General features: G+C 36.2%; 1 protein-coding gene across 1 annotated transcript in view; it reads left to right on the top strand.

Annotated features, from left to right (window-relative positions):
* LOC113070161 (PHD finger protein 14-like) overlaps nt 1-14,976 on the top strand; it is an 84,522-nt gene that overhangs the window by 47,405 nt on the left and 22,141 nt on the right. Inside the window, exon 17 of the mRNA XM_026243373.1 lies at nt 7,295-7,412. Coding sequence (XP_026099158.1) covers nt 7,295-7,412 — 118 coding nt within the window. The remainder of the gene's footprint in view (nt 1-7,294; nt 7,413-14,976) is intronic.

The following is a 14,976-nucleotide window of genomic DNA, read 5'->3' as shown; positions in this document are numbered from 1 at the left end:
ATTTTTTTTATTTATTTATTTACATTTTTCAGCATCATTCAAAGCAGCAAACTGACCCTCCCTCAACAGTTAGAGGCAATAATGTGCAGAAGTTGACACATCATGGCCCCCTGCTGTCTACTCAGAGAAACACACTGCGTCCCTTAGGTGGCTGGGGCCGCTCGAAGTTAGCATCCCGGACGGCTGACCTGGCTTTGAGTACGAGACTAAATGAATGAGTGAGCCGTGTGGTAATGAGATAATAAAAAGGGGTTACTTTGTCAGTGCTTCAGCCATAAGCCCATTCATTGCCCCTCTTCCTTGTAAAACAAAGGCCTCTTAATAATACCATTCCCACCTCAACAGTAAATCAAAAAGGAGGAGGCTCACAAAGGCTTATAATCTGCTCCCTCAATAGAAGAGATTCACAAAAAGCCACGGGGGCACTTTATCACGGCCGGCAGTCAATGGCCAAGTGTCTTGTGTCATATTGATCCCTGTCACGTGGTAGCTCTCCAAGTAATTGCACTGGACCCATGTGATAAATTTGCTGCGTTTGTACCAGCCATGTAGGTGAGAGTAGTGGGTCAAAGAACGAAAGCGTTTCAATGGGAGTCTTGCAGTAACACTTTGGATCCAAGTAATTCCAAGAAATTGCCAATTTATCGCTCTATCAAAATGATAGAATGCAATCTTCTGGTGTGCACGTGCAAGACAAAGTACTCTTTCAGACGTCTTGAGGTTTACCTGGTGTTTTGGTTACTGTTATACACATCGCTATTGTTCAAGAGATTTGCGTTTCTGCCACCCAAGCGTTTTCATGGGGAAACTGTGGATATTGCTCTCGCTCACAGGAAGTTAATCCACAAAAGGGCCAGTCAAAATTACCATGCAGATTAATCCCTTAACACAAAACCTTTAATTAAAGTGTTCAAACATTTAGGAAGTAATCCGGTCTTTATTTTGGTATAAAAGGAGTGTTTTAGCTGTAGCTTATCAGGAATAACGATCCTTGTTTGTTGGCTTTTTTTTTATACTTTGTTTTTTAAGATAGTTCTAGATGTCCTCAAATTACATTTTGTTAGATCCTCATGTATGAAGGCATATGAAGGCAAGTATTACTATCCTTCATACTTTTAAACAAACTCCTAAGATGTGCAAAAAAAGATCCCATAGATACTGATGGTGGATTGACCTGAGCCATATAGGGACCAGTTTATCAGACTCACAGGTGGGCTCTTTTTGACTTGTCTTTTAGATTGTTGCTCTTTATTATTATTTTACCATTGATAACGCTCTTTATTATTACTATTTTACCATTGTTACTTTTACTATATACATAACCGTTCAAAAAGGTTTAAATTATTTAAATTATTAAAAGATATAGTAAAATAAAATTAAAATGTAGTTAATAATTTATTCCCGATCCCTCACATGATCTTTCAGAAATCATGCTTTACTGTCACTTTTGATCAATTTAATTGCGTTCTTGCCGAATAAACGTGTAATTTTCTTTAAATAAATAAAAATAAATCTTACTGACACCACACTTTTGAATTGTATTTACTGTTAACTTTGTTTTACTGGCTTCCAGTGAAACCTGCTTCATTTACTTTAATACCTTTAACTGCCAAATATTTCTGTAAACTTGTTAGTTTATTCCATCAAATAATAAATAGCAAGAGGTTTTCTGCTTTTTTAGGCTCAGTAAATGTTTAACAATTTGCATTTTATCCTGCCTTTATATTTTGGCGAATGTCTGTAGTTCAGGACTGATCAATTTATTCTGATCCTCTCAAACAAGGCCACGCTATCATTTAATGAGAACTGATATTCATCTCCAGAGTGAAGTTTGTGTTGTGCCCCTTCGCTATCTCTTTTCGAATTGGGCCTAAATATTCCAAGAATTATTCTGATGTTGGTGATTGCCCATATCTTTGCAAGATGATTGCATTAATAACGGTCTGTAAAACTGCAGCCGAGAGCCAATTTAACTAAAATATGTCCTCTTTGCTTTATCCAGGGAGATTTAGAATCATATATTATGGTGTTAAAACATCCTTTGATTAAATGGAGTTGTCTTGTGTTATCTCTCCAATCACCGGGCTGTGTAGACGAATGCCCCTGCCCTGAACCTGGCTGACCGGATCAGTCTTTAAATGGAGCGTCGGGCTGAAATAGAGTTCTTAGTGCTCGGATGAGAAGAGATCAAGCAACAGAGCCACCGGGCTTTCAGCCTGCACCGAGAAACCAGCGAGATGACGAGGGAGGGTGGCTGAGCATGCCAGGGGGTCTCTAAGAACTCCTCTCAGAGATTAAACCGTAGATGAAAGAGGATACGCATCGCTAGCCCAGAGCAACATGTGTCACAGACAAAAGCAATCAATCGTGGTTTTCCCCTCACCTCACATCCCAATGAGATTACATCAATCAATAGACTCTCTTATGAGTGATTGGATTCTGTCCGAGATCGGAGGAGGAGAGAAACGAGCAGCTCAATTTTCCCAATGATTAAAGCAGGCCCAAATTGCTTTGATAACATCAAGGACTTTGTGACGGGGTCCAGAAGGGCAGTGTGCAGAGCAGATAGATGTTGGCGCCTGCGTGTTGCAGGAATGGGGATGACGCGTCACCTCATGGCGCAGAGACTCTTCAGAAACTTCTCGCACAGTGCTGGTGGAGTGCTTTGTTATTAGTACAGCACAAGACTTTCATTCGGAAGTACAAAGTAGAATTTGATCACTTCTCTGCTGTAGAAGAATCATGCTGGCTTTCTATTATCCATTCATTTCAAATCCCAAATCAGTGGTTCTCAACTGGCTTTGAAGATTTTATGTTGAACATCAAATAGCAACTCAACATAGTACTGGTATATATGTGTGTGTGTGTGTGTGTGTGTGTTTATATGTTTAACATAAATATGAGTCTTTACATTCTGTCTTCATTTAAAAACAGATATTTAAGTCTTTATTTAGGTCTTTATACTGTCACTTTGATCTTTTTAATGCATCCTTTTGGAATAAAAGTATTGTAATAATTTTTGCTTTAGATAATTTTATGGGAAATCATTTCCCTCTCTCTAATCCTATAAAATGTTTTGTCTTAAATACATGATTCATGAAGAATTTGGTTCCAAAACACCAACATTGTTGTGTATTTTCATCAGTTTCAAAATTAAAAATAACTTTCTTATTGATTCAATGGATTTATTGCATTGAAAAAAGGTATGGGTTTATTGCATTTTGGGGGGAAAAATAAAAAATTGTGTAATAAATCTTTGAAAATCAAAACCTGGATTAGATTTTTTTTAATGTTATTATAACCTAAAGATGCTATATATATATATATATATATATATATATATATATATATATATATATATATATATATATATATATATATATATATATATATATATATATATGAAAGTTTGAAACAGAAAATAGTGGTTTTCATCTTTGCCACTTTCTTGGAAATGAAAACACATTTTTACTCAAATTAGTCCAAATGGATTTATTGCATTTTAGAACTAAACTCTTCATAAGATTATAATCTAATTATAATTTAACTATAGTTTATTTGCATTTAGCATTGTTGTGTTCCTGCTGTTCTTGATCCATCAGGAAAGAACTGCAATTGAATGTCAGGTTATGATCCACTGTCAAACAGTTTTCTGCTGGAACAAGATGCCAACACAAAATGTACAAAATGCAACCAAAACCCAAAGAAGCGATATTAGAAAGTATATAAATATAGTAGATTTGTTCTCAGTCCACACAAAGACTTACTAATGTATTTCTTTATTCTGCTGCAAATGAAAAAGACATCGAAAGTATATATATATTCATTTTGAAAGGTTACTTCCTGTTGAACCGCCTATGATGATTGGCCATTGTCAATTTGAATTCTAATTAATCATCGGCCCGTCTGTCTGCCTGGGTTTGCATCACTGAGCAGTGTTTTAATTCAAAGATGTTAAACCGTGATACACAGCAAATGCTACAAAAGGTTCATTAAGGCAAAGTAATTAAAGAAGTAAATGGCGAATTGGGTCGTGCTCCGCTAATAAAACGCAAGCCTCCCGTGGCTGCCGCAGGTCCTAAACTTTCCCCCCGCAGAAAGCCAGAGGAGTCTTTCACTATTTCTTTATTTGCCTGAGCGAGGGATTCATATGAAATCAATCGGCAACTGTGTGCAACAATAGCCGCGTGCTCATTAGAGTAGCACACACGCACTCCTGGTCATTTGTCTTCTTTTCACAAGGAAGCCTGGAGGTGATTTAAATTCCCCTTCCTGTGCAGATATGCCTGCTCAGCCCCTCTATGTGTGTGTGTGTGTGTGTGTTTGAGAGCACCACTGTGTGTTTGTACTGGTGTCCTGGCCTCACAAAAGAATGTGCACTTGTGGTTACGTTTGTAATTGTAGTTGTCATCTTGCTCTTTGATTTCATTGTCTGTCTCTTGTTTGTTTTTTAACCTTGATAATATTGCAGTAAAACTTTCAGGATAATTGTTACTCGTGTTGCTTTAATGATTTTCTTTAAAAAAATATTAAATGCAAGTTAAGCGTAATGGGGAGCATTTGAGGCATACAGTTTATTAGCAACGAAATGAATATCCACTTGAACCTCCTTTGTTTAAAAAAAATAAATAAATAACGAGACACTTGGGCTACAACGAGTCACTTGCAATGGAAGTATGCTTACATTGTTTTGCAACCTTGTAAGCATGTAAATGGTGTAAAAACTGAATGTAGTGATTTTTTTTTTCAGCAGTTGTGTGTGTGTGTGTGTAGGTTTACATATTATTTAAAATAATATATAAATAATAATACACTGTAAATCATTCCCATTTACATCATTGCAAGTTCCTCAATATATTTTTTCTTGCTTTATTTATTTATTTATTTTTATTATTTATTTTATTGATTGATGAGTAAAAATTACTTCTTGTGGCAAACAATGCAACTAATACATATTTTGAACTCTTTAATAGGAAGAAAAAATGCTTTAACAGATCTAGATTAGAATAGGTTATTAAATTAATATATATATATATATATATATATATTGCAATCTTATGCAAGACTACTTCATGTTAGCTGTCTGGCTCATTTAACAGCTCTTTATGGACAAAATAATAAAACACAAGGGCATTTGTTTGGATATAGGCAAAAATTTGGGAATCTTTCCATAGCAGGATATTTTTTCACCCTTTACCCACTCTCTCTCTCTTCAGAGGAGGATTGTGTAACGGAGGCAGCTTTGAGTTGACAGTCTGTCGCTGAGGGCAAGCCATTTTCTCATTGCTCTGTCACAATAAATATATGGATTAGAAACCTGAAGAAATGGCGCATGCTGAGGGACAAGCAGTGTGCATCTTTAAATGAGCTTGTGAATCTACTGCTGCTACAGTCTCATGTTGGATGAACTGATGAAGTGTGTGTTTAAGGCAATTTACACGCTTTTATTTATTTTGTTCTTATGCAACTGGCATTTAACAGACCATTGTTTTGTGTTTTTAGGATTAGGATTTATTATATATATATATATATATATATATATATATATATATATATATATATATATATATATATATATATATATATATATATATATACATATCAGGGTTGTTATAATAACCGCAGGTGAAAGTTGACTCATTCCCTTTTGCTCTCTTTGGACTTGAGAAATTTATTTGGTTGCTTGATCAGACACAGTATGAAATGTGTTGTGTGGATATGAGCAGAAAGCATCATTGTTGGCCTTTTGATCTTCAGTCAGACTCTAAATGGCATGTAAACCTTTTGAACAATATCAATATGTGCTAGTTTTTGGTGTTTCTGCCATCATATTTCCTTAATAAATGAGCCTAATAAAGCAGAGTGCATTTGACCTTTTTTGCATTTTCTCAGTGATATGCAGTACTAATGACCAGAAAACTACACTAATGTGCTGTACAATATGCTGTGTTATAGTCGTCCGGTGTTGACAGAAGGTGTGCATGTGTATTCGGCATGAGTCTCTTTGCTCATTAGCACTGAGCCGCATCCTCATCCAGTCCTTTAATTAGCATTTGAAGTCTGTGATGGGCCTGAGTTTGAAAAGGGCTTCCATGTCGCACAGCATCACATTCAGTGACAACCCTGCCTCCACAAAAGTCTCAGTGTTCCCACTCGTTCACCTGGCAGAAAACAAAGAAAAATATGGCACCTGTTCCTGTCTTTTTTTATCGCTTCATCCTGTGTACTCGCTGATAAGACTGCCGCGTCCCCTGTCCCGTAATGGAGACGAGGATGGGGAATGGGGATTGGGCCTGTTGACCTCCCCGGCTCTTATCGGCTTTATCTGATTTACATTGCCAAATCTGAATCTTCTATATTGATTACAACATAATTACTTAATTATGGCCAGGAAGGAGAGGAGAGCATGGACTGCAGGGTGAAGGGCACCTGGGTTCTCCGAAGATACTCCTTATGAATGTTAAATGAGAACTTAATGCACTGTGTGTTTCTTACAATAGTCTTATGAATGGAGATATAGTTAATGTGTTTTGACAGCTGTCATTTCAGCATGTTAATTCATTAATTAATTCAAAAAGTAATAAAAAGATGCATTTGTTGGTGCTGCTTATTTTTGTAGACTGTTTCATTATTTGATGAAAAGAACTTCCTTCATGAAATAGAACTTTTATACCATTATAAAAGTTTTTTATATATGGACCTTGGCTTTTTTTTTTTTTTTTTTTTTAATGTGTCCTTGCAGAATAAAAGTACTCATCATGTAATATAACACAATAGCCCCAAATTCTTCTGAGGATGTTGCATTTTGTTTTGAGTAGCAATATCCAGTACAGCTCTTTGTACAGCTGCTGAATAGCGTAATAATAGAAGCAAGATGGAGGTCTTTTACAGTTTATGTAAAATCGGATACCTGAGATGGCTGTTGAGCAGACCTATAACTAAGGACAGAATCTCAGTGTCTTTCTTGACACCTTGACTCTGGAATAAAAATCTTACAGAGATTTATCGGCAGGATGAGCTGAAACTCATTTCAGCAGGACCAATCGAGCAGCGTGTTTTATGATGGCTGTACAAGGCCGTGCGAGAGGTTGTGTGCCAATGTGTTTTGAATCTATTAAGCATCTGTTACCTGACAGCAAATGGCTCTGTCACTATCTATCATACCTGCCTGGTTAGGGCCATACTGGCCTCTTGGCAGGGTATATAAGAAGACTGCATGTGTGTGAGTGTGCGCCGGCACTGCAGCTGCATTTTAATGTATTCTCACTGCTAATATGCTGCCTGTTTTCCTCAGGTGTGATGAGTGTCGGCTCTGTTACCACTTCGGCTGTCTGGACCCTCCTCTGAAGAAGTCACCCAAACAAACTGGCTATGGATGGATCTGTCAGGAATGTGACACCTCTTCATCAAAGGTGAGAGTCAACAAAATCCCCCCTTCCTTTCTCTACCCTCTCCAGTCGTATTCTTATATTTTCCCAGCATTCCAGCTGCATTGTGGTACATGGATTGAGCCAAAAATGTTTGGGAAAAGTTTGTTTCAGTTTATCATAGTCGCCTACCTAGACATGATTTTGTGGCACTTCGTTATATGGGCACTTCCAAGAAGTTCTGAAATGTAGACAGCTAAATTATAGTCTTTTCTTTGGTATTTGGTTTTCACCTATGCCTATGCCTAATGGTTTATTTATTTTTTTTTTTTTATTTTTTTTTTGAGGTGTCGTTGTTACAGTGCAATTATACAAAAAAAAAAAAAACTGAGTAATATTAATAAACAACGTACTTATTTTAGGGTTATTTTCTTGGTATTATGCAGAATTTACTGTTATACTATAGTATAGTACTCTTATTTTCTATAGTAAGTGCATGTAAAATGTCTAATAAGAACACTGCAAAATAAAGTTCTCTGTAGCATTTCTTGATAGAAAGAAAGAAAGAAAGAAAGAAAGAAAGAAAGAAAGAAAGAAAGAAAGAAAGAAAGAAAGAAAGAAAGAAAGAAAGAAAGAAAGAAAGAAAGAAAGAAAAATATTTACTGCACATCCTAAAAATACACTAACAGGGCTTATCTACGTCTTGGCTTTGTTAATTACAAATAAAAGCTAAGCTGATGTTGTTTGAAGATGCAAAAGCAAGTGATAGCAGTAATAGTGAAAGCCAAAGACTGTTTTAAATCCTAAAAACCTTCCTCACACATCAGCTGTTTCCTGTTCCTAAAAGCCACAGTTTAGCTGTGCAGTTCACTTAGACACTTCAATTTTGGAAATTGACAAGTGCATTCACGTTTCCCCAAACATTTAATTTCTATTTCTCACTGAATTACAGTGCAATCAAAGGCAGTTTGTGTCTTCTTGGAAACCTAATTAAGTTAATAAAGGCATCTGCTTTTCAATGTATCTTTAAATGGACAGCCCTGCTAGCGGCATGGAAAATGGGGTTAATTGATGCTTACTGAAGAGAAAGTAAAAGATGTGAAAAATGATGGTGGTCTCACTGCATGGCAGAATGAGTAACATTAAATTATTGCTCAGGATTAAAATGAAAAGGTTAGAGCAGAGAGCATGATAAAAGAATGAGAAATCTAGGCACTGCCAAAAACTCTATACTATATATGTACACGAATCTTAGCCCTGGAGATGCTTAGAGGAATGATCATTCTATGCTAATAATGGTTATGTGAATAACATGTTACATCTTCTAACCATCTTGGCTGTGATTTAAAGGGGTCATATGATGCAATTTAAAGTTTTCCTTTCTATTTGGAGTGTTATAGGCTGTTCGAGCATAGATAAGATCCCTAAAATTGCAAAGACTAAAGTCTCAAACCCAAAGAGATATCCTTTATAAAAGTTAAGACTTGTCCACACCCTCCTAAAATGCCTCATTTAAACACGTCCCCACATGTCTATGTCATGATGTGGGAAGACTTGCATAACACCACCCAAATGTTCACAAAAGAAAGAAAGAAACTGTTCGCAAAGAAAAAAGGCTTTATTTTTGATTCTCGCTGTAGTATTGTTGCAGACGCTGCCATGTTGTGGAGATGCTGTGTGTTTCGTTGTGAAAGCGAAAATACTTTTTTAGGCCTTCCAAAAGAGGACAGGACTAGAAATCAGTGGTTAAGTTATATTTACAACACTGTTCCAGAAAAGTTAAAATCAAATATTCAGATGTCTGCAGCACATTTTATGGAGGACTGTTTGTAGCCCACGATGCTGTGCACAAATGCTGTTTCTATAAAGAAGGGCAATTCCAACTTTGCAAGGAAAGTCTGGCACTTCTGACTCAAAGCCTGTAAGTACATTTTCATATTTAAAGAATTTGCCAATGATGATTCAAACACGAGTTTTGAGCAGTGTAGAGTAGCGCTTGTTGTTTGTTGTTCCTCCGATCACAAATGCAGACATGGTTTTGTTTATGCGGCGCAATATGCAGTGTGGAAAAAGACAGTATAAGTCTTTATAATCAGTAATTATGTCCCCACTGGATACAACAAATGCCTCGCTTGTTTTTTTTGTCTCATCGCAGCAGGACACGGCATCACTGTATGATAAGGGGCATAGCATCTCTATTAAACGCTTGAGGTATTTGGCCAATCACAAAGCACTGGACAATCTGCATACACTTTGCTTTTCAGAACGATGAGCTTTGTAAAAATCAATGTGTTTCAGAAAAGCGGTGCATAGACAAGCAACAATAATGTACAGTATGTGGAAAATAATGTGTTTTTGAACCTTAAACCGCATAACGTCGCTGCCCGATGAAACTCACGTATGTCCAAAACGGTTACTTTTCAGGAAGTGAAAAAAACACTGTATTTCAAAAGCAGTTGAATGTAGCGTTGTCATACTTGGTACGGCATCTTTACATGTAACCATATTCTTGCCAGTGTAATGATATAATCCACATTTGACCAAAATTGAGTTTAAATGGACATACGTGCATATTTTACAGTAATGGTGGTCAATACGCGTTCTTCCGATCATTAATTAGAATGGCCAAGTCACGTTTCATATTGACAGATGAATACGCTCAGTTTATTAAATAGCCTACGTCTTAGTTTATTAAATACGCTTAGTTTATTTAATATTAATTATAAATTTATTAAATGTCTCTTGCAAACTATGAAGTGACAATGAATCAATACACTGACTAGGGGTGTGCCGGTTTCAGAATTGGTGATGACAGTTATGACGTGAGTCAAATGTGACGGTTCATAACATAACCGTCGGGGGGGGGGGGGGGGGGGGGGGGGGCATAGCGTGTTTCATTTTGTTTCATATTGTCTCGCCACCATGCTAGTGGATCTGCCGTAGAGTCAATTGGTTGATCTTGGAGATAGCGGGTTAACTCCGTTTCAGCGCGCGCTCTGATCGGTAAAGGGGCAGAGATTTCAGACCTCCGTTTATTAAGGAGATCTGTCACAAAACTCATCATCCGAGCCAAAGTTTTTTTTAGCAAATTTCAAAGCCGCACCCGCCCGCCATCCGCTGATTGTTTTGCGGTCTATGCTTTGCTGATGCGAGCCGCAAAAAAAAAAAAAAAGCAATTGTCTGTTCTGGAAAGGATGCAGCAAAAACATTTAATGCTAGAGTATGAGGCATAGGCCTACGCTGAATTTCATTTACAATGAGATGCGCTCTAGTTCACAGTGCTTCCATGTCACGGTTATCATTGTCTGCTATATTTGCTTTTTATTTATTAAAATACATGCAATTGGTTGATGAAACATCTATTAAAATTAAGATAAAATTTGTTCAAAACGAAATTCGTTTTTAAGAAAGGTTTTCTACAAAGCAAAATTTAATGAAGTGGTAAATATCATGTCTGACGATTTACAAAACTTCATTAAGTGGTAAAAACCATGTCTCCCGATATATTGCGCATCTGATGATCCTATCTAAAAAATGAAAATAATTTTTGATAAAAAATGTTTGTAAAAAATATTTTAGTGACACGGTTTTGGCGGTTATAAAGTTCTAATGACGGTGTTCAACTCACGGTTATATACTAACCGTCACACCCCTAACACTGACATGGTAATGCTAGACAGATACTTTGTTTGCACAGTCCTACCGTAATTTTGTCACTCCTAGACGTACGTCTGGCGTCAGGGGGGAAACGTTTACCTCGATGAAGGAAAGTCATTGTCTCACCAGGCTATGTTTATTTACTTTACCTCACGGTGTTATTCGGCTATCCAGTGCTGAGCTTCGATGAAACTTTACGAGACCGGCGAGATGCTTCCACAGGGCGGGAGATACGCGGCGTGATTGACAGCTTTGACACCAAATGGATATACGTGAAAATCAGATGACATGATTTCACAACTTTTCATTGGCCATTTAGATATGTGAAGCATACTGTATACGGAAATGAACCTGGACATTCAATCCATCAAAAAATCTCAAAATCGGCAAAATGGACATACGTGGTTTTCATCGGACAGCGACGATAAACACATTTCATCATGCCAAATACACAAAATGTTCTTTTTAGCAACGTCATATGACCCCTTTAATTTTATTGCTTGTTTGTTTCTATGCTTTTTGAAAGTTTATTTATTTGTCTATGTAGGATTTTGTTATTATTAACATATTATCTAATATGTATATAAGAAATTAATGTTCTTTGTGCTGGTGTTTTCTCTGTACATGTTATTACCAGGATTCCATTTCCAAAAACATGATATGTTCATAGAATATTTACAAAAATACAGTATTACCATTTTAAATGTACAAAAGCATAGCATTATTGTAAAATAAAATCCACACATGACATTACAATTTTAAATGTACAAAATACATAGTATTACTATGGTAAATGTACAAAAACATGATGTAACTATGATACCATGTGGAAAAACATTGCATTGCAATGGTAAATATACAAAAGACATGGTGATGCTAGTAAACCTTAATAAATGTGCAAAAAATTATATTATGATAGTGCTTGGGAATTTCAGTATGTGTTTGATAAAATTTGGTTAATAAAGTTTGTTAATGTGGTGTATTTTGCCAGTTCTCCCAAGGATCAAACTCAGTCAGGGATTTTTCTCTCAGAAGAAAAGACTTTATTTTAAGCAAAACAAAGTCGAGAGCTTGTTGCAAGAAGTTCTGTCGAATGCTAGGTTGCATCTCATTATATACCCTATACAGGGCGGTTCCACATGGTAAAACTTTTCCTTTAGATTACACTTTACCTAAGTCCCTAGGGAGGGGAGGTCCTTAATGTATGTCTAACCATATGTTATTCATTAGCCCTGTACATTCCTGCACGTAACCATATTCCTTTCTATCCATTTCCTATAGGATTATAAAGGAAAAACAACTAGCAACAAAAATGGCTAGATTCACATTGATTATTCTGGATTGATTAAAATCTTACTAATAAAAATCTTCCACATATTCTCCCCTTTGAGACTTAATAAGTCTCACATTTGATTATTCTTATCCAGAGTGCTACTCCATAATCCAGTCATATTAGTTACACTACCTAGTGACTAAATAAGTCACATTGTATTATCATCAGTGACTAGATTACGAAATTCCACTCTGAGGGATTACTGGACCAAACATCTCTCTCCTAATTTGACATGGAGTGAGTAAAAGATCCAGTCTCCCTAACCCCTCTTTAATAGTAGACATTGTTAAAAGCATGAATGTGCAAATGGTTCAGCATTTACCTGGTTATCACAGTTTTGTATAAAAGGCGTAAAAATACATACACATACAAATACAAATCACATCACACATTGAATATCACAAGATTATAAGAGTTGATCTTCAGCTTAGATACCTTATGTATCAATTTCCCATTATTTTGATATCTTTGAATTTAATTTGCTTAACTGTGGCTTTGACTAGTGACCTCAATATAGGAAGTATACAGTAAAAGAGTAAATCTCCTGTCATTAATGCCATTCCTAAAAACTTTCCCTATTTAATTATAAACTATGCTCCACATGTTCCTAATTGTAAATCAAACCAGTCTTACATTTTATTATCTTTTCCAACATTTTCTTTATCACCATTCTTAGCCTTTTCAATTTGATCAGTTCTTCATTAAATGCTCCCTTCTATAAATACAGCATTTTCCCCCAAACATAACACATACTTTTCCTTCTTCAATTCACAAATCTTGAGCTTTTCTATTTTGCTCTTTTCATTCTATTTGTTGCATCCAATTGCTCTATTTTTCCTTCAAATCTTCCTACATCCATATTTCCCTTCTCATAACCTTCAAATTCTTCATCTACCATTACTTAAGATTATCTTTCCATTTTTTCTTTTCTATTTCTTGGCTCATATCTGCACCCAAGTATTTTGATCTCAGTAGCAGTCCCATCACTCTCTCATTCCTTCTTCACCAGGGAGACTCTTTGCGAGTCGTTGCAATGGTCTTTCCCTCGTTGGCAAGGGTGGGTCGTTACTAGCACGCCCTTCATCCCTCACTTCATGCTTTGTGGAGTTGTTGAAGCTGGTTAGTGTATTTTAAGGTTAGAGATGTGAACTCAGGTGTCACTCTGTAACTGATTTGCTGATTAATGCAAGGCTCTCTTGAGATCATTACTGCACCCTCACTGGTTCTCTTTGACGGAGCGAAGCATTCCTTGGCTTTACTGGAACTGCTGTCACCTGTAAATGGAAAACTTCAGAGTTTTTTGTTAGTGTTATCAAGCATGCTTATTTGTTCATCTGCTAGTCGTCCTTCTTGGTGTGACCTGTGGAAATGTAATGTGGGTTGAGGGCTGTCTTGGCCCCTTTTTGAGTTTTCACAATTTCAGTGCTGTCTTTACTATTTTTTAATTCCTTTCAATTTTATTCTCAGCAATTTGCTTATTTAGTTATCTTCTTTTTTTTGTAAACTGAGTTCCATTATATCACTGGATATTTTCCTATTTTGCTCAGTAGTATATGCCTTTTGACCTGGAAAACACTCAACCCACTTTATTTTAACAGTCAGAAAGACAATATATCATCCTTTTGACACAATCAGCTCATGATATGCTGAAAAGAAAGTTAGATGTGGGGTGGACAGAGCAAGCGTGCTTTGCTCTGCCTTCCCATGTTATACGCTGCGCATGTGTGGCACTGTTTTTATTTCTGCCACAACAAAGACCTTGGTACTGACCAGGAAACTTAACCAAATACATCCATGGTCATTATTTTACTGGGCATAAGTTTGCCCTGTGGGCCCACATTCAAATTTGTATACAGCTGTTTGGGCAAATCGATTGAATTGCCTCAGTGTCTCGTCAGACACTCTCTTTCATGCCATACAACACCATCATTCATACTTTTTCACACACTTTCACTCCCCCTTTTTTTTTTTTTTTTTTTTTTTTTTTTTTTGCCAAAAACTTTTCTTTTCTTTCTTTCCTTCCTTTTTCCAAAATCTCCTAGATGAATTTGTTTAGAATTTTAGGCCTAGGCATTGAGCATTTGAGAGAGCCAATTATCATTTCTCAAATGTCATGTGTTTGTTTAATTTAAAGTTTAGTCAAATACTTTTTGTTATTGCTCATGAGCGACTCTGAGAAGAGGATTGGAGATCTCTGTAAATCTTGGATCCATGACCATCTACATTTCCATCTGGTTATCCCCAGTGATGACAGTATATGTGATTACATGATTTTGGATCTTTGGAATAATCTTTTATTCAATATTATTTTATTCAGTTTTACCTTAGAAAATTACCTTAAAACAAAATGGAGTGACCAATATTTCTATTTTTTCAACCATATAAATTTTTCCTATTGTTCATCAGGATACCCTTTTTTATTTATTAATTTATTTTCTTCTTTCCCAAAGAGCTCAGCATTGTTGTCAAGTATTCAGTTGTGCATTTTCCCCTAGTTGTTTAATGAAACTGTCTTACTATGCCAAATCCAGCTCCATGTTTATCTGATTGGTGAGTCAAGTACTCACTTCTGTCTGTCAAAATTATTTTTTCTTTAAGACATGAGGCTGGACTGGTACC

Source organism: Carassius auratus, unplaced genomic scaffold, assembly GCF_003368295.1.
Source record: "Carassius auratus strain Wakin unplaced genomic scaffold, ASM336829v1 scaf_tig00003137, whole genome shotgun sequence".
NCBI classification, from domain to species: domain Eukaryota; kingdom Metazoa; phylum Chordata; class Actinopteri; order Cypriniformes; family Cyprinidae; genus Carassius; species Carassius auratus.
Note: the sequence above shows the minus strand (reverse complement) of the source record. Positions and strands in the feature narration are given on the sequence as shown.